The 18882-nt window shown below is 35.4% G+C and overlaps 2 protein-coding genes across 2 annotated transcripts; both read right to left on the reverse strand.

Annotated features, from left to right (window-relative positions):
• Positions 1-8351: 8351 nt before the first annotated feature.
• Positions 8352-8981, reverse strand: LOC148298051 (uncharacterized). Its single transcript, XM_088249574.1, has one exon. The coding sequence runs from the start codon at positions 8979-8981 to the stop codon at positions 8352-8354; it is 630 nt and encodes a 209-aa protein (XP_088105700.1).
• A 3318-nt stretch (positions 8982-12299) lies between these two features.
• LOC148298052 (uncharacterized) lies at positions 12300-12824 on the reverse strand. The gene has a single exon (XM_088249578.1). The coding sequence runs from the start codon at positions 12822-12824 to the stop codon at positions 12300-12302; it is 525 nt and encodes a 174-aa protein (XP_088105704.1).
• Positions 12825-18882: the final 6058 nt, after the last annotated feature.

An 18882-nucleotide genomic window follows, 5' to 3' on the forward strand; every position in this document is an offset into this window, starting at 1 on the left:
GGGCTCTTTTGCTTGCAGCTCGTCTACGCCTTCTTTATCTTATTTCTCGCTCTTGCCTCTCCAAGACCTCCTCCATGTCTGACATTGAGAATGGAATATGAAATATGAAATATGAAATCTAAAATCTGAGAAATGAAATTTTGAGAAGATGTAGTGTGAGAGGTTTGTGGAGCTGAGCCTTAGTTTTATAGAAAAATTTAGGTCGATAGACATGACACGTGGCGTAATTTTATAAGTTGAAAATCTTATCCGAAATTTGAAATTTAGATGAAATTTAGATGAAATTTGAAATTGAAATGAAAAGTTGAAATTGAAATGAAAAGTATCTGAAATTTATATGAAATTTAAATTTTGAAATTTATCCGAAATTTGAAACAAAAATTTATCTGAAATTTGAAACTGAAAATCTTATCTGAAAATCTTCTTCGAATATTTTATCCGAAAATATTGTCCAAATTAATTGTTTAGGTAAACAAATTTATGAAAAAAAACAAAAAATTGAATAGTACTTACCCTTTGCCCGGGCAACTGCTGGAAGTGCAACTTACTATTTGCAAGGGCAGACACTATTCACGTGAATAGTGTCAGCCTTAGCCCCCCCTTGCCATTGCAAGTGTTTGACTGCTGGAAGTGCCCTTATATATAAGGAAAAACCTTAACTGAGCTGGATTACCTTAATTGCACCGAGAGAACCCTCCTGGCACCGTGACGCACACACGCAATATTAAAGGTCACAAACGTCATTTCCCACTCACCAAGAAACGGCTGCTTTTTTTTGCGGGATCGGCGAGGGGCTTGGCTCGTCTAGAACCGGCATGGCCTGCGATTGCTGTAACCGGCGCCAGAAGTGGCGCGTTTTGAGTCTGATCCCAATGTCGTGTAGAATGTGATTGGTCGGGCCTTGGTGAGAGCAGGGAGGGGGTTGCAGAGGTGATCACGGAGTGGGGCATGGATGAACTGAATTTGTCTGGTTTGGTATTCGCTGGCTTCCATTTTTGATGCCAGGTCTGCTCCTTTCTTGTTCAGCGGCCAGCTTATAAGACACGGAGAGAGAGAGAGAGAGAGAGAGAGAGAGAGAGAGAGAGAGAGAGAGAGAGAGAGAGAGAGAGAGAGAGGCCTTGTCCGGTGTTGTATCTCTGGCTTCCATGAATTCATGTAAGTTGTAACTCTCGTGTGCAATCCTTGCGCATGTGTGACATATAAATTGTATCTCTGGTAAATTATACAATGCCTTTTAAATAAAAATAAGAAATTGCATTTTAATAAAACATACTAAAATCTAAACAAAGCAAACCTACTATTGTGTAAAATTTAGTATACAAGAAGTACAAGGTTTGAGGACAATGAGGGAGAAAAGCATGTAGAATCTGAGCAACTGTTGATTATAAAGGGAGAAAATCTTATTCACATATTTCTTTCTATTTTTTATTCTATATAGTCCAAGGGCGGAACCAGGAATTTTTCAATGGGTGGGCTAGCTAAAGTTATTAGCTTAAAATCTAAGGACCAAGTTTTGTTTGGGTACTTACTGTTTCTCTAGTTTTTCTAGAAATAAAAGTATACATTGGGATAAAATAGTAAAAGGTTGAGAGTTAAAATCATGAGTGTTTATTAAGAGATTATGTTTCCTAATTGAGCAAACAAATTAAATATAAGATGATTATAGGCCTACAAAATTGAGTGGACAATGAGTTACAAGGCTACATTTAAGTGGGCTACTAAGTTTTTATGGGATGAATAACATTAAAATACATGTTATATATTTTAATTTCATAAAAAGGCTACCTAGGCTAAAGCCCATGGTAGCCCTCTACCTAGTTCCGCCCTTGATATAGTCATATGTGACCAAAACCATTAGTTGCAATATATATGTGATTGATATTGGAAAATTAACATATGTCTTTGTTTTCCCATCATAATATTCTGTTCCCTGCAAGAGAATCAACACTTATGTAAATTTGTCCTGAAGAACAGCTGCTGCAATATACTCCTGCAAGAAACCTTTGTAAATATAGGAACCAAATGAAAAAGAAACCGCACAAATTTTGCCTTACCTTAATAATGACCAGATGATGACCTGGAAGGTTTACACCCCATGCCAATGTGCTGATTCAAACCAATACCTATAATTTAATACATATGCCTAATCATTATATAAAGTAAGAAAATTATCTTTTTTATGTTCTCTTCTCCTAATGTGTTTTACTTTATAGTAAATTATTTTCAAAACACAGCAAGCAACTTTTTAAAAAAGTGAGAGCAATGGCCCTATTCTATATGTAAGGGAGGATCTGTGAGTGTGCAATGAGCTCATGCAACAAAGTCTTCTAACAAATAGTAAGTAGGCCCCACTACTTTATTCTTCACAACACCGTGCAAATAAATACAAATAATTGTTTCCTTTTCTTTTTGTTTCTCTTTTTGTTTTGGTTTCCGAAAGCAGTTTGGACTTTGCGTGGCCCTTCATTTGGCCCTACGATCGTTCAAGGCCCAATTTTCCAGTCCTCCGACAACTAAGGTTTAGCAATCATCTTCACATTCACTATACACATAGGTTCCTCCGCGCCCGAGAGAGACAAAGCTTCCCATCTTATACTATTGCTCTGTCTCTCTTCTCTTCTTTTGCTCTCTCCGTGAAATTACAACATGGCAACCCGTTCTTACAATTCTCTATCTGTATTTTTATCTGTAAATTTGAATTCTTTTGTTTTTCTTCTTTGTGAAAATTTGGTTTTGTTTTGTTGATTGTACAGCGGTGGCAAGATCCTTTCTTCGGGTGGCAGAAACAGAAGAGGTTGCTTCCCCTCTCAGAGTTATTCAGATCGAAGGATTGGTAACTCTCCATGATTCCCGTCTTTTCTCTGTTTTGCTGCTTGTAAATTTTTGGAAAACTATGGATGCCTAAGTTGATTATAACTATAACTATGGACACAACCCGCCCAGGCCGCCTAGATCCTCCCAGGCCCCCTAGATCCTCCCAGACCGCCTAGGCGCCGCCTAGATCCTTCCAGGCCGCCTAGTGGCCGCCTAACTCCCTGGCGTCGATGTCCTCCCGCCTAGTGCCTAGGCTGATTTTTCGAATACTGCTCGAAACCTGGAACGGGCTTGCTCTGTGCCCTAGACGTTCGTAGTGAGGAGTTGGAGTCCTCTATCCGTGGCTACCATGGCGTCCAATTTACGTATGTTTCTGATTTTGCAATTTTTTTGTTTGTTTACATGGAAAAGGATTATCAGAGTTAAACCCTGGATATATTAAAGAATATTCAAATATATTTAAAGAGTATAGCCGCACGGCTATACCACGCTTTAAATATACAATTTAGTCATGTTATTTTAGGTTTTAGGGCTAAAATATCACTTTTGCTAAGTAGGATAGAGTTATTTCTTCAATTATTTTATTTATACCAGTGATATTGGTGAATGAGAATTTAAATTCTTTCCGATATACCTCCCATTCTAATGATTTCCAGCTATTAGCCTATTAGGCAAGAATAAAAAATGGATTTTATTTATAAGAAACTAGCCTCTTTACATGGAGGGTGAAAAGACAAGGTGGATGAGGAAATAGGCACTCTATATGAAATATAAATCCTTATCCTTAATTACCCCATTTATGCAAAAATAAGATATATACAATCCCCCGGATATCGCGTGGTCGTCATAATTAGTTATTAACATACTAGTTCCTATATGAAGAGTTTTAATTTGGTGGTTTGCTTGAGAATGAGGCTATACATAGGAAATTACCTAAAAAATCGGGGGACCTTCATTATGTTGTATATCTGCGCAACAAAAATACATAATATTTTGGAAAAATAGAATTACAATCTACCTATATATTGATTACTATGAGTTTGTTATGTATTTGCCTAAGAACAAACTATTTTGGTGGAATCAGAATAATGTGGCTATAATAACAAATCGGGTAGTTTAATTATAAATCTAATTATTATATATGAAGTTTTATCCAATTGGCTAAGAACAAACTATTTTGGTGGAATCAATTGCTTTTACCTCTTAACTGCATTTTGTCTGCTTTCATCAAACTTTCCTCTCTCTATCTGGTTGGATTTTTATCTTCCTGTTAATCTTAAGAAGGTTAATTAAGAAATATAACTTAACATATATATATATAGAAAAAAAAATAATTCATTTTGAATGCAAGAGGCTGGATGAGGAATTCTAATATTATTTGCATAAACAGAACCTTTAATAGGATAAAAATACAGTCCGAGTCCATGGAGGAAACAAAATCACATCATCTCGTGCAGATTTTGTAAGGGCGTAAATAAATAAATGGAGATTATGAAGACTCAATTGCCAAAATAGTGACGAGCCTGATACTTTCAGCGAAGAGCCTTAGGCGACCAACATAGTGACGAAATAATGTCGTCGCCAAATTGTTTTGGCGACGAAATTTAACCTTTTAGCGACCAAAGATGGTGACAAAGTGAATTGGTCGTATGACAACATACATGACCAAATGTCAATTTCGTGGGTAAACATATTCTACCACGCACTTTCACCGACGACCCAGGGCGACAAAGTAGTTTGGTCATGCATGGCCCATGGTGACCAAAATAGAACCATTGGCGACGAAAGGTGTTTGTCGCCAATTGTATTTTTTCTTGTAGTGTTACTATATGTATGCAACAATAGACCATAAATCAAATTCTCATTCATTTCTATAAATTAAGCCAATAATTTAGGACAATTAAGTTAAAGAAAAAAGAAAGAAACAATTGTGTCTAGTGATGCATGCACAATCCTTAGAAACAATAACAGATTAACCTATAAGGTGAGTTTGCTCATCAGTCTGAAAATTGGCTTCAAGTGGATCAAGACTAGTTCAAATACAACTATTTTCCCTCCCCTCGTACCGTCGAGATTTCAAATATGCATTGTATATAAACAAAAACAAAACAGATCAAGTCGAACAAATGTATACATAGCCTGTAGAAAGCAAAAACATTTGGCATAGATTGATATATAAAACACAATTAAGAGATTCAAATTAGTGAAATTAACAAGCTAATCACAACACAAATTAAAATGCAGATTACATGATGTGTGTAAATATGTATGAGAGAGAAAACATATATAATAATTTTGAACTTACTTTATCAATGGCACTGGTGCATTATATTTAGTACATTTTCCCTGTAGCAGAGAAAGAGGGAAGAAACAGAGAGACCAAATGAGAAGAGAGAGAGCAACCATCTATCGAGTGTTTTTGCTAAACCCTTTATATATAAGGAAAAACCTTAACTGAGCTGGATTACCTTAATTGCACCGAGAGGACCCTCCTGGCACCGTGACGCACACACGCAATATTAAAGGTCACAAACGTCATTTCCCACTCACCAAGAAACGGCTGCTTTTTTTTGCGGGATCGGCGAGGGGCTTGGCTCGTCTGGAACCGGCATGGCCTGCGATTGCTGTAACCGGCGCCAGAAGTGGCGCGTTTTGAGTCTGATCCCAGTGTCGTGTAGAATGTGATTGGTCGGGGCTTGGTGAGAGCAGGGAGGGGGTTGCACAGGTGATCACGGAGTGGGGCATGGATGAACTGAATTTGTCTGGTTTGGTATTCTCTGGCTTCCATTTTTTATGCCAGGTCTGCTCCTTTCTTGTTCAGCAGCCAGCTTATTAGACACGCAGAGAGAGAGAGAGAGAGAGAGAGAGAGAGAGACAGGCCTTGTCTGGTGTTGTATCTCTGGCTTCCATGAATTCATGTAAGTTGTAACTCTCTTGTGCAATGCTTGCGCATGTGTTACATATAAATTGTATCTCTGGTAAATTATACAATGCCATCTCATTTCATGAAAAGAACCGTTACTTTTCTAAGTCAACACTCCCTTAACAATAACCATTACAAGAAATTAGTCAAATTAGACAACATTGAGTTGTCTAAATGTGAAAGAATAAAAAGATGAGAACGATATTTTTTATGTACAATGAAAATATTCACAATAATGATCAAATTGTTAATCAGTTTTCATTTGGCTTATTTTTTAAAAGATGTTCCAAACAAGTAGTTAATGTCGAATGCCACAATTCTCACACCTTCTTTAGTGAAACACTGTAATTGTTTGAGTGTTACATATCAATTATTATGATCAAGTGATAATTATTGGTTACATAATGTGGTTTTAAAATACATTCTAGTTTGCAAAGGACTCACTAGTGCAGTAGTTTGGAGTATTTACTCTCTTTTGAAAGGTCCTGGGTTCGAATCCTAACATCTGTGTAGTGTGTGTGAGTTTAGTATGTTATCACACTTCTCAATAATAAAAAGTCCTTAAAAAAAGGTTCAATTAGCAACTCTCATATCTCTAAAAAAGAAAGAAAGCATTACTCATTAATTCTAATCCTAATCCCCTTCCATTTTTGGGCCTAATCCTAACCAGATCCTGTTACCTGATCACCCAGATGAAAAAGAAAATCGCCATATGCACATCATATTGTTTGGCTTGCACACTTTAGCGCGGGACAAAAGAGATCTCTCCGTTTTCATGTCCCCTATTTTGCAGCGTTCCTCCTGCAAAGAAAGTAAACTCTCAACCGAGACAAAGTCTTGCATCTTGCTTTTGGTTTTCTTGTCTTTTCATTCTAGTGTTTTTAAGTTTCAAATTAAGACAAAAAAGAAGAAGTTAATACAAGCGAAAGAAATCCATTAGAAAAAAGGAAAAGCCCAAATACAATTAATACAAATCATATGAGTCCCTTACACAGAAACCCTACAAAGAAGATTGTGTAAATTGCAAAGGCAATACCTGTATAATAGGGGTTTTGCAAGGGAGAATTTAGGTCTCTTCTTTTGCATTTGATGGCTGAATGAGTTTTGTTTCATCAATTAGAGTTTCTTTCTCTTTTTCTCGCATCGAGTAGTTGAGCAAATTATGTCAGAGTAAAATGGGGATCTTCTTTCTCTCTTTCTTTCGCATTGAGTAGTTGAGAAAATAAGGTTAAAGCCAAATGGGGATCGATTTTAAATCTCAGTCGTTGCGTCCACAAAGTGGCACATGCTTCACACGTGTAAGTAATGTACACAAAGGATTCGTGTACTACATAATCATTATCAATGTCATTGAGGGTATTCTGGTCACTGGATTTCCAATCGCTAGCAAATTTCAAAACAATATTATATCGCGATAGGCTGATCTTTCCTATTGTTTTTAAATTTCTTTTAAATTTGAAAAACAATTAAAAATAGCAAGGCCAACTATCTCCAGTTGCGACAATACTTGAGCGCAACCATCACACCGTTACACATCCCTTATCCCACGTGTTAATATGGATGGGTGACATGATTGATACTTTCTCAATCTAGTGTATATTACTAATGAGCATATCGTATCATGAGTGGACTGTAACAACACGTGATAATGTAACGATCACACCAAAAAATTACTCAATTAAACATAGTGCCACACACCAATTGCCAAATTTGGGCCTAAAACAACAACCAAATTCTCCGAGCCAAATTTGTACGTAGAGAAACAAAAATGACGATAGAAAGTATGTATATGAGAGACGTGTTTACTAATAATCATTTATAAGTGAGGGTATTCTAGTCAATGGATTACAAATCTCAATCTTTCTTTATTTTTTGCAAGAAAAAATCTCTATATTTCAGACTATATATCCATTCTAATTTTTGTCGGCGTCGGCATGTCTTCACTTATCTTTTTAAATTTGTTTTGGAATATTTAGTTGGCATCAATTCGCGCTAATAATGTCACGGAAGGTGGGAATTGAAAAAATCGGGGGACCTTCATTATGTTGTATATCTGCGCAACAAAAATACACAATATTTTGGAAAAATAGAATTACAATCTACTTATATATTGATTACTATGATTATGTTATGTATTTGCCTATATATTCATAGCATTGATCATACATTAATATTCTTCTGAGAAATCTTGATCATATATATCCTTGCTTATATTGTTGTGTACTTAAAAAAAAAAAAAAAAAGATGACAGCGTAGTATTCAAATATATATGTCATGAGTTTGATACTTAGTTGTGACTTGTCCCAATGCGTTACGTAAATATTATCTTTGTTATGAATGCATTGGCCTGTGGTAAAGTATATCTTTAAATATTCTATAATTTGAAAAAAAAAAAAAAAAAAAAGAACAAACAAATAGCAAAAGATGCTACGCTTTTAATTTTAAGTTTAATTTTGGAAGGAAAGCTTTGCACGAAAGTTTTCCTCTACTTGGGTTACATACATAGCATCATATATAATTGAAAGTTTTCATAGCTACTGTTTACTAATGTGCTCTCTGTGACTACAGATACTGCTAACTCCAGGCACCTATTATTGCTTACAACACCAAAAGCTTACATGAGAGGGGTCATTGGACGAAGAGGAGCGGAAGCAGGGTGGCCTAAGCAACTCTGCAGGTGCTCATGGATATTTTGAGCAACATCACAAAATGAAGTTGAACCAAACTCCACCATATTGTTCTCACCTGCATTCTTCATATGTGATTGAGGCACCGAATTATAACCCGATATCACATCCATTGCTTTCTTCTCTACATCATGGTGAGTCTCATTCACCTTGTTTTGATCACATTCATCTTCGTCATCCTCCTTATCATCTCCGTTTTCTTCATCGACGGATTGGAGGTCTTCGTCCATTTCAAGCTCTTCTTCATTTTCTTCATCACAACATGTTAGGGCACTGTCAAAACATGCTAGGGCATTGTCTAGAGGTACAAGGTTCAAAATAAGGCGACCGTCCTCCCGTTGGACTTCGAAGTACTCATGGTGCTTCACTCTCTCTCCTTTAAGGACAAGCCTTCCATTAGAGTGATCATAATGCTTGGTCAAAATCCAGGGCATACGACCTCGCAAGTTCCCAGTCTGTGCAAGCAATGGTATTGTTGGTGGATATCCTCTCTTGATCCTTTCACTCCTTTGATTAGTAGTACTCCGGGTGCTCTTAGCTTCATTCCTACGACTCATGTTAAATTCTACTGTATTTTTCAAAAATCCTAATTTCTCCTCGGTCAGCATGATTGGTAACCTGGTTGCCCAAAGGAAAATCCCAAAAAGTGAGGAAATTATGGATTTAGCTCTACCAAAATAGCTTGGATCACTACTCAAAGAATCCACAGTTCCACAGTCAAGATAACAAAAGGGGCTAGCTAGTTTAATGGCCAGCTTATGCAGGGGTACTTGTGGTTTTGTAGAAATTAACCTACCAACCCTTTGAAAAAAAAAAAAAAAAAAACCCCAACCAACCCAGTGCAGGGTACTTGTGGTTTTGTAGAAATTAACCTACCAACCCTTTGAGAAAAAAAAAAAAAAAAAAAAACCTACCAACCTAGTCATTACCCTGCAAGTAATTGAAGAAGAAGATATTAGAATAATGTGGCTATAATAACAAATCGGTTATTTTAATTATAAATTTAATTATTATTATGAAGTTTCCAATTTGATAAGAACAAACTCTTTTGGTGGAATCAATTGCTTTTACCTCTTAACTGCATTTTGTCTGATTTCATCAAACGTTCCTCTCTCTATCTGGTTGGATTTTTCTCTTCCTGTTAATCTTAAGAAGGTTAATTAAGAAATATAACTTAAAATATATATAGAAAAAAAAAATTCATTTTGAATGCAAGAGGCTGGATGAGGAATTCTAATATTATTTGCATAAACAAAAACTTTAATAGAATAAAAATACAGTCCGAGTCCATGGAGGAAACAAAATCACATCATCTTGTGCAAAGATTTTGTAAGGGCATAAATAAATAAATAGAGATTATGAAGATTCAATTGCCAAAAATATATGCCGTTTACTATGTATGCAACAATAGACCATAAATCAAATTCTCATTCATTTCTATAAATTAAGCCAATATAATTTAGGACAATTAAGTTAAAGAAAAAAGAAAGAAACAATTGTGTCTAGTGATGCATGCACAATCCTTAGAAACAATAACAGATTAACCTATAAGGTGAGTGTGCTCATCAGTCTGAAAATTTGTCTTCAAGTGGATTAAGACTAGGTCAAATACAACTATTTTCCCTTCCCTTGTACCGTCGAGATTTCAAATATATATATTGTAGGGCTGGGCACGATTCGGTTTGGACCGGTTTTTGCCTCAAATTAGAACCGATCTGGTACCTACAACATACAGGTTTATTAGTTACTTTTGAAGTGGAATCGAAAAATGGTTACATAACAGTGTAAAAAGGATTGAAGAATAGTGTCTAACAGGTTATATACCTACAGGTTATTTAGTGTACCTACAAGTGGTTTTTACTCATCACACTCATTCATAAACATGGGTTTGTACTTTTGGGAATCTGGTTATGTAGTTTTGCTCCTTTTGTGAAATTATTTTGTGATTTGTGCCATACTGATCACACTCTTAGTTTGTTAGGTTTTGGCGCACACTACATGTTCGATGAAAGTCCCAAGTGGTTTTGTTTATGTATCATTTTTTGAGATACTCTTGTATACTGATGGCAGTTGTGTTTATTTTCTTTCACTTAGTTAGGTAAATTATTCCCATCATTATTAATTTACCTACACGAAATTCTGGTGTTGATTTTTATTTTAGTTCTTAGTTGAGAATTCAAAATAATATTATATCGCGATAGGCTGATCTTTCCTATTATTTTTAAATTTCTTTTAAATTTGAAAAACAATTAAAAATAGCAAGGCCAACTCTCTCCAGTTGCTACAATACTTGAGCACAACCATCACACCGTCACATAGTATTATTATCCCTTATCCCATGTGTTAATATGGATGGGTGACATGATTGATACTTTCTCAATCCAACGTACGTTACTAATGAGCATATTGTATCATGAGTGGACTGTAACACCACGTGACGATGTAATGATCACAACAAAAAATTACTCAATTGAACATGGTGCCACACACCAATTGCCAAATTTGGCCCTAAAACAACCAAATTCTTGGAGCCAAATTTGTAGAGAAACAAAAATGACGATAAAAATTTAAAGTACGTACATGAGAGACGTGTTTACTAATAATCATTTATAAGTGAGGGTATTCTGGTCAATGGATTACAAATCTCAATCTTTCTTTATTTTTTGCAAGAAAAAATCTCTATATTTCAGACTATATATCCATTCTAATTTCTGTCGGCGTCGGCATGTCTTCACTAATCTTTTTAAATTTGTTTTGGAATATTTAGTTGGCATCAATTCCCGCTAATAATGTGACGGAAGGTGGGAATTGAAATTGTACGGGTAATTTGGTCTTTTGTCATTCTGAAAGGGACTTGGATCATTGAATTGAATTGAATATCAAATACAAATAAAAGTTTACTACTCTAGTTCTTGCTATCTACTAGCTGCTGCTGCTGCTTCCTCTGCCATGGATGGATGGGCATGCTGCTACTGCTGCTGCGCTAGTCTAGGAACTGGCATCGGCCACCACTATCCACTTGCACTATCCCAGGGCCGTCTCTGGGTGGAAAGATAGGATTGTATTTTTTCAAATTTACATGGAGGGTGAAAAGATAAGGTGGATGAGGAAATAGACACTCTATATGAAATATAAATCCTTATCCTTAATTACACCATTTATGCAAAAATAAGATATATACAATTCCCCGGCTATCGTGGTCGTCATAATTAGTTATACTAGTGCCTATATCAAGAGTTTTAATTTGGTGGTTTGCTTGAGAATGAGGCTAGGAAATTACCTAAAAAATCGGGAGACCTTCATTATGTTGTATATCTACGCAACAAAAATACATAATATTTTGTAAAAATAGAATTACAATCTACCTATATATTGATTACTATGAGTATGTTATGTATTTACCTATATATTCATAGCATTGATCATACATTAATATTCTTATGAGAAATCTTGATCGTATATATCCTCGCTTATATTGTTGTGTCCTTAAATAAATAAAAAAAAAAAAAGATGACGGCGTGGTATTCAAATATATATATTTGTCATGAGTTTGATACTTAGTTGTGACTTGTTCCAATGCGTTACGTAAATATTATCTTTGTTATGAATGCATTGGCCCGTGGTAAAGTATATCTTTAAATATTTTATAATTTGATAAAAAAGAAAAAGAAAAGAACAAACAAATAGCAAAAGAAGCTATAATTATAAGTTTAATTTTGGAAGGAAAGCTTTGCACGAAAGTTTTCCTCTACTTGGGTTACAGACATAGCATCATATATAATTGAAAGTTTTCCTCTACTGGGTACTAATGTGCTCTTTGTGACTACATATACTTCTAACTCCAGGCACCTATTATTGCTTGCAACACCCAAAGCTTACATGAGAGGGGTCATTGGACGAAGAGGAGCTGAAGCAGGGTGGCCTAGGCAACTCTGCGGGTGCTCATGGATATTTTGAGGAACATCACAAAATGAAGTTGAACCAAACTCCACCATATCATTCACCTTGTTCTGATCACATTCATCATCTCCGTAGATGAAGTCTTCATCGACGGATTGGAGGTCTTTGTCCATTTCAAGCTCTTCTTCATTTTCTTCATCACAACATGTTAGGGCACTGTCAAAACATGCTAGGGCATTGTCCAGAGGTACAAGGTTCAAAATAAGGCGACCGTCCTCCCGGTTGACTTCGAAGTACTCATGGTGCTTCACTCTCTCTCCTTTAAGGACAAGCCTTCCATTAGAGTGATCATAATCCTTGGTCAAAATCCAGGGCATACGACCTCGCAAGTTCCCAGTCTGTGCAAGCAATGGTATTGTTGGTGGATATTCTCTCTTGATCCTTTCACTCCTTTGAGTAGTAGTACTCCGAGTGCTCTTAGCTTCATTCCTACGACTCATGCTAAATTCTACAGTCAAGATAACAAAAGGGGCTAGCTAGTTTAATGGCTAGCTTATGCAGGGTACTTGTGGTTTTGTAGAAATTAACCTACCAACCCTTTGAAAAAAAGAAAAAAAAACCCTACCAACCCAGTGCAAGGGACTTGTGGTTTTGTAGAAATTAACCTACCAACCCTTTGAAAAAAAAAAAAAAAAAAAAAACCCTACCAACCTAGTCATTACCATGCAAGTAATTAAAGAAGAAGATATCAGAATAATGTGGCTATAATAACAAATCGGGTATTTTAATTATAAATTAAATTATTATTATGAAGTTTCCAATTTGATAAGAACAAACTCTTTTGGTGGAATCAATTGCTTTTACCTCTTAACTGCATTTTGTCTGCTTTCATCAAACGTTCCTCTCTCTATCTGGTTGGATTTTTCTCTTCCTATTAATCTTAAGAAGGTTAATTAAGAAATATAACTTAAAATATATATAGAAAAAAAAAATCATTTTGAATGCAAGAGGCTGGATGAGGAATTCTAATATTATTTGCATAAACAAAAACTTTAATAGAATAAAAATACAGTCCGAGTCCATGGAGGAAACAAAATCACACCATCTCGTGCAGAGATTTTGTAAGGGTGTAGAATGTGATTGGTCGGGCCTTGGTGAGAGCAAGGATAGGGTTGCACAGGTGATCACGGAGTGGGGCATGGATGAACTGAATTTGTCTGGTTTGGTATTCTCTGGCTTCCATTTTTTATGCCAGGTCTGCTCCTTTCTTGTTCAGCGGCCAGCTTATTAGACACGTAGAGAGAGAGAGAGAGAGAGAGAGAGAGAGAGAGAGAGGCCTTGTCCGGTGTTGTATCTCTGGCTTCCATGAATTCATGTGAGTTGTAACTCTCGTGTGCAATGCTTGCGCATGTGTGACATATAAATTGTATCTCTGGTAAATTATACAATGCCATCTCATTTCATGAAAAGAACCGTTACTTTTCTAAGTCAACACTCCCATAACAATAACCATTACAAGAAATTAGTCAAATTAGACAACATTGAGTTGTCTAAATGTGATAGAATAAAAAGATGAAAACGATATTTTTTATGTATAACGAAAATATTCACTATAATGATCAAATTGTTTATCAGTTTTCATTTGGCTTATTTTGAAAGAGATGTTCCAAACAAGTAGTTAATGTCGAATGCCACAGTTTTCTCACCTTCTTTAGTGAAACACTGTAATTGTTTGTGTGTGATCAAGTGATAATTGTTGGTTACATAATGTGGTTTTAAAATACAATTTATTTTGCAAAAGACTCACTAGTGCAGTAGTTTGGAGTATTTACTCCCCTTTGAAAGGTCCTAGGTTTGAGTCGTAGCATCAATGTAGTGTGTGTGAGTTTAGTATGTTATCACATTTCTCAATAATAAAAAGTCCTAAAAAAAAGGTTCATTTAGCAACTTTCATATCTCTAAAAAAGAAAGAAAGCATTACTCATTAATTCTAATCTAATCCCCTTCCATTTTTGGGCCCGATCCTAACCCGATCTTGTTACCTGATCACCCGGATGAAAAAGAAAATCGCCATATGCACATCAAATTCTTTGGCTTGCGCACTTTAGCACGGGACAAAAGAGATCTCTCCCTTTTCATGTCCCCCACTTTGCAACGTTCCTCCTGCAAAGAAAGTAAACTCTCAACCGAGACCAAGTCTTGCATCTTGCTTTTGGTTTTCTTGTCTTTTCATTCTAGTGTTTTTAAGTTTCAAATTAAGACAAAAAAAAAAAAAAGTTAATACAAGCGAAAGAAATCCACTAGAAAAAAGGAAAACCTGAAATACAATTTATACAAATCATATGAGTCTCTTACACAAAAACCCTACAAAGAAGATTGTGTAAATTGCAAAGGCAATACCTGTATAGTAGGGGTTTTGCAAGGGAGAATTTAGGGCTCTTCTTTTGCATTTGATGGCTGAATGAGTTTTGTTTCATCAATTAAAGTTTTTTTCTCTTTCTCGCATCGAGCAGTTGAGCAAATTATGTCAGGGCAAAGTGGGGATCTTCTTTCTCTCTTTCTTTCGCATCGAGTAGTTGAGAAAATAAGGTCAAAGCCAAATGGGGATCGATTTTAAATCTCAGTCGTTGCGTCCACAAAGTGGCACATGCTTCACACGTGTAAGTAATGTACACAAAGGATTCGTGTACTACATAATCATTATCAATGTCATTGAGGGTATTCGGGTCATTGGATTTCCAATCACTAGCAAATTTCAAAATAATATTATATCGCAATAGGCTGATCTTTCCTATTGTTTTTAAATTTCTTATAAATTTGAAAAACAATTAAAAATAGCAAGGCCAACTATCTCCAGTTGTGACAATACTTGAGCGCAACCATCACATTGTTACACATCCCTTATCCCACGTGTTAATATGGATGGGTAACATGATTGATACTTTCTCAATCCAGCGTATATTACTAATGAGCATATCGTATCATGAATGGACTGTAACAACACGTGATAATGTAACGATCACACCAAAAAATTACTCAATTAAACATGGTGCCACACACCAATTGCCAAATTTGGGCCTAAAACAACAACCAAATTCTCCGAGCCAAATTTGTACGTAGAGAAACAAAAATGACGATAGAAAGTATGTACATGAGAGACGTGTTTACTAATAATCATTTATAAGTGAGGGTATTCTAGTCAATGGATTACAAATCTCAATCTTTCTTTATTTTCCTTTGTTCATTTTTTGCAAGAAAAATCTCTATTAAATTTCAGACTATATATCCATTCTAATTTCTGTCGGCGTCAGCATGTCTTCATTTATCTTTTTAAATTTGTTTTGGAATACTTAGTTGGCATCAATTCCCGCTAATAATGTGACGGAAGGTGGGAATTGAAATTGTATGGGTAATTTGGTCTTTTTTCATTCTGAAAGGGGACTTGGATCATTGAATTGAATATCAAATACAAATAAAAGTTTACTACTCTTGTTCTTGCTATCTACTAGCTGCTGCTGCTTCTTCTGCTGCTGCTGCTGCTGCACTAGTCTAGGAACTGGCGTCGGCCGCCACGGGAGCACAACTGTGTAATAGTAACGATCTATATGATTTACATTATAATTTTTGTGATAAAAAAACAATTAAAGAGATGACATACTATCTAACTGTTTAAAGAGATGACATATTAACAACATAAATATTTAATTTTCCTTTTCATCATAAAATTATTTAAATTTAACAACTCTTTAATTCTTTAAACAAAAAAACATAAATAAATATAAAAAATCCACTTGCACTATCCCAGGGCCGTCTCTGGGTGGAAAGATAGGATTGTATTTTTTCAAATTTACGTGGAGGGTGAAAAGATAAGGTGGATGAGGAAATAGACACTCTATATGAAATATAAATCCTTATCCTTAATTACACCATTTATGCAAAAATAAGATATATACAATTCCCCGGCTATCGTGGTCGTCATAATTAGTTATACTAGTGCCTATATCAAGAGTTTTAATTTGGTGGTTTGCTTGAGAATGAGGCTAGGAAATTACCTAAAAAATCGGGAGACCTTCATTATGTTGTATATCTACGCAACAAAAATACATAATATTTTGGAAAAATAGAATTACAATCTACCTATATATTGATTACTATGAGTATGTTATGTATTTACCTATATATTCATAGCATTGATCATACATTAATATTCTTCTGAGAAATTTTTATCGTATATATCCTCGCTTATATTGTTGTGTCCTTAAAAAAAAAAAAAAAAAAAGATGACAGTGTGGTATTCAAATATATATATTTGTCATGAGTTTGATACTTGGTTGTGACTTGTTCCAATGCGTTACGTAAATATTATCTTTGTTATGAATGCATTGGCCCGTGGTAAAGTATATCTTTAAATATTCTATAATTTGATAATTAAAAAAAAAAAAAAAAAAGAACAAACAAATAGCAAAAGAAGCTACGCTTTTAATTTTAAGTTTAATTTTGGAAGGAAAGCTTTGCACGAAAGTTTTCCTCTACTTGGGTTACATACATAGCATCATATATAATTGAAAGTTTTCATAGCTACTGCGTACTAATGTGCTCTTTGTGACTACATATACTTCTAACTCCAGGCACCTATTATTGCTTGCAACACCCAAAGCTTACATGAGAGGGGTCATTGGACGAAGAGGAGCTGAAGCAGGGTGGCCTAGGCAACTCTGCGGGTGCTCATGGATATTTTGAGGAACATCACAAAATGAAGTTGAACCAAACTCCACCATATCATTCACCTTGTTCTGATCGCATTCATCATCTCCGTTTTCTTCATCGACGGATTGGAGGTCTTTGTCCATTTCAAGCTCTTCTTCATTTTCTTCATCACAACATGTTAGGGCACTGTCAAAACATGCTAGGGCATTGTCCAGAGGTACAAGGTTCAAAATAAGGCGACCGTCCTCCCGGTTGACTTCGAAGTACTCATGGTGCTTCACTCTCTCTCCTTCAAGGACAAGCCTTCCATTAGAGTGATCATAATGCTTGGTCAAAATCCAGGGCATACGACCTTTCAAGTTCCCAGTCTGTGCAAGCAATGGTATTGTTGGTGGATATTCTCTCTTGATCCTTTCACTCCTTTGAGTAATAGTACTCCGAGTGCTCTTAGCTTCATTCCTACGACTCATGCTAAATTCTACAGTCAAGATAACAAAAGGGGCTAGCTAGTTTAATGGCTAGCTTATGCAGGGTACTTGTGGTTTTGTAGAAATTAACCTACCAACCTAGTGCAAGGTACTTGTGGTTTTGTAGAAATTAACCTACCAACCCTTTTGAAAAAAAAAAAAAAAAAAACACTACCAACCCAGTGCAGGGTACTTGTGGTTTTGTAGAAATTAACCTACCAACCCTTTGAAAAAAAAAAAAAAAAACCCTACCAACCTAGTCATTACCATGCAAGTAATTAAAGAAGAAGATATCAGAATAATGTGGCTATAAGAACAAATCGGGTATTTTAATTATAAATTTAATTATTATTATGAATTTTCCAATTTGATAAGAACAAACTCTTTTGGTGGAATCAATTGCTTTTACCTCTTAACTGCATTTTGTCTACTTTCATCAAACGTTCCTCTCTCTATCTGGTTGGATTTTTCTCTTCCTGTTAATGTTAAGAAGGTTAATTAAGAAATATAACTTCAAATATATATAGAAAAAAAAATTCATTTTGAATGCAAGAAGCTGGATGAGGAATTCTAATATTATTTGCATAAACAAAAACTTTAATAGAAAAAAAAATTCATTTTGAATGCAAGAAGCTGGAGAGTGAAGTTTACTGAGTTCTATCTGCGATTCCTCTATATGCCTATGCTGCATCCCCTTCTTTGTCACCACCAAATAATTTTAGTTTATTTATTTATTTTTTTAACCTTCTTGAAGCCTCCCTCCCATGATCCCGAGCCTTTGCATTTACAGTTTACGTATTTACCGGCAGTTCGCAAAATCTTAACCATTCTAATAATATATAACCGTTTAAAGAGATGACATATTAACAACGTAAATATTTAATTTTCCTTTTGCATCAGAAAATTATTTAAATTTAAAAACTCTTTAATTCTTTAAACAAAAAAACATAAATAAATATAAAAAATCCACTCCGCCCTTTCCAGGGAAGGTGAGGGGGAGGGAGGGATATAGGTTTCTTGAAAGGTGATGGGTAATTAAGGGGGGCCTGCAAGGAATACCGAGAGAGATTATCAAAAAGGGAAGGGGGTTGCGAGCAATACAGAGAGAGAGAGAGATGGTGAATGGTAACGGCTTGGGTGGTGTTGTGTTGGGGTATGTGTGGAGAGAGATGGTGGATGTTATGTTTGTTTGGGTGTGTTGGGGTTGGTAGGGGCGGCGGGGATAGGGGTGGGGAGGGGAGTTGCATCTCTGGTTTTTAATTTTTAGGTTATGTGATTTTTTTAATCTTATTTCTTTAGTTTTAAATTAAAATTTTAAATATTTGAAGTTAATAGATTTTTTAAATAAATATTTTTAAGGTTTGATGATGTGTCTTGTTTTAAA

Source organism: Prunus avium, chromosome 1 (assembly GCF_965620075.1).
Source record: "Prunus avium chromosome 1, drPruAviu1.hap1.1, whole genome shotgun sequence".
Taxonomy (NCBI): Eukaryota; Viridiplantae; Streptophyta; class Magnoliopsida; order Rosales; family Rosaceae; genus Prunus; species Prunus avium.

Excerpts from the sequence above, each read along its gene's own strand:
- LOC148298051 (XM_088249574.1), bottom strand. The coding sequence starts at position 8,981 with ATGAGTCGTAGGAATGAAGCTAAGAGCACCCGGAGTACTACTAATCAA.
- LOC148298052 (XM_088249578.1), bottom strand. The coding sequence starts at position 12,824 with ATGAGTCGTAGGAATGAAGCTAAGAGCACTCGGAGTACTACTACTCAA.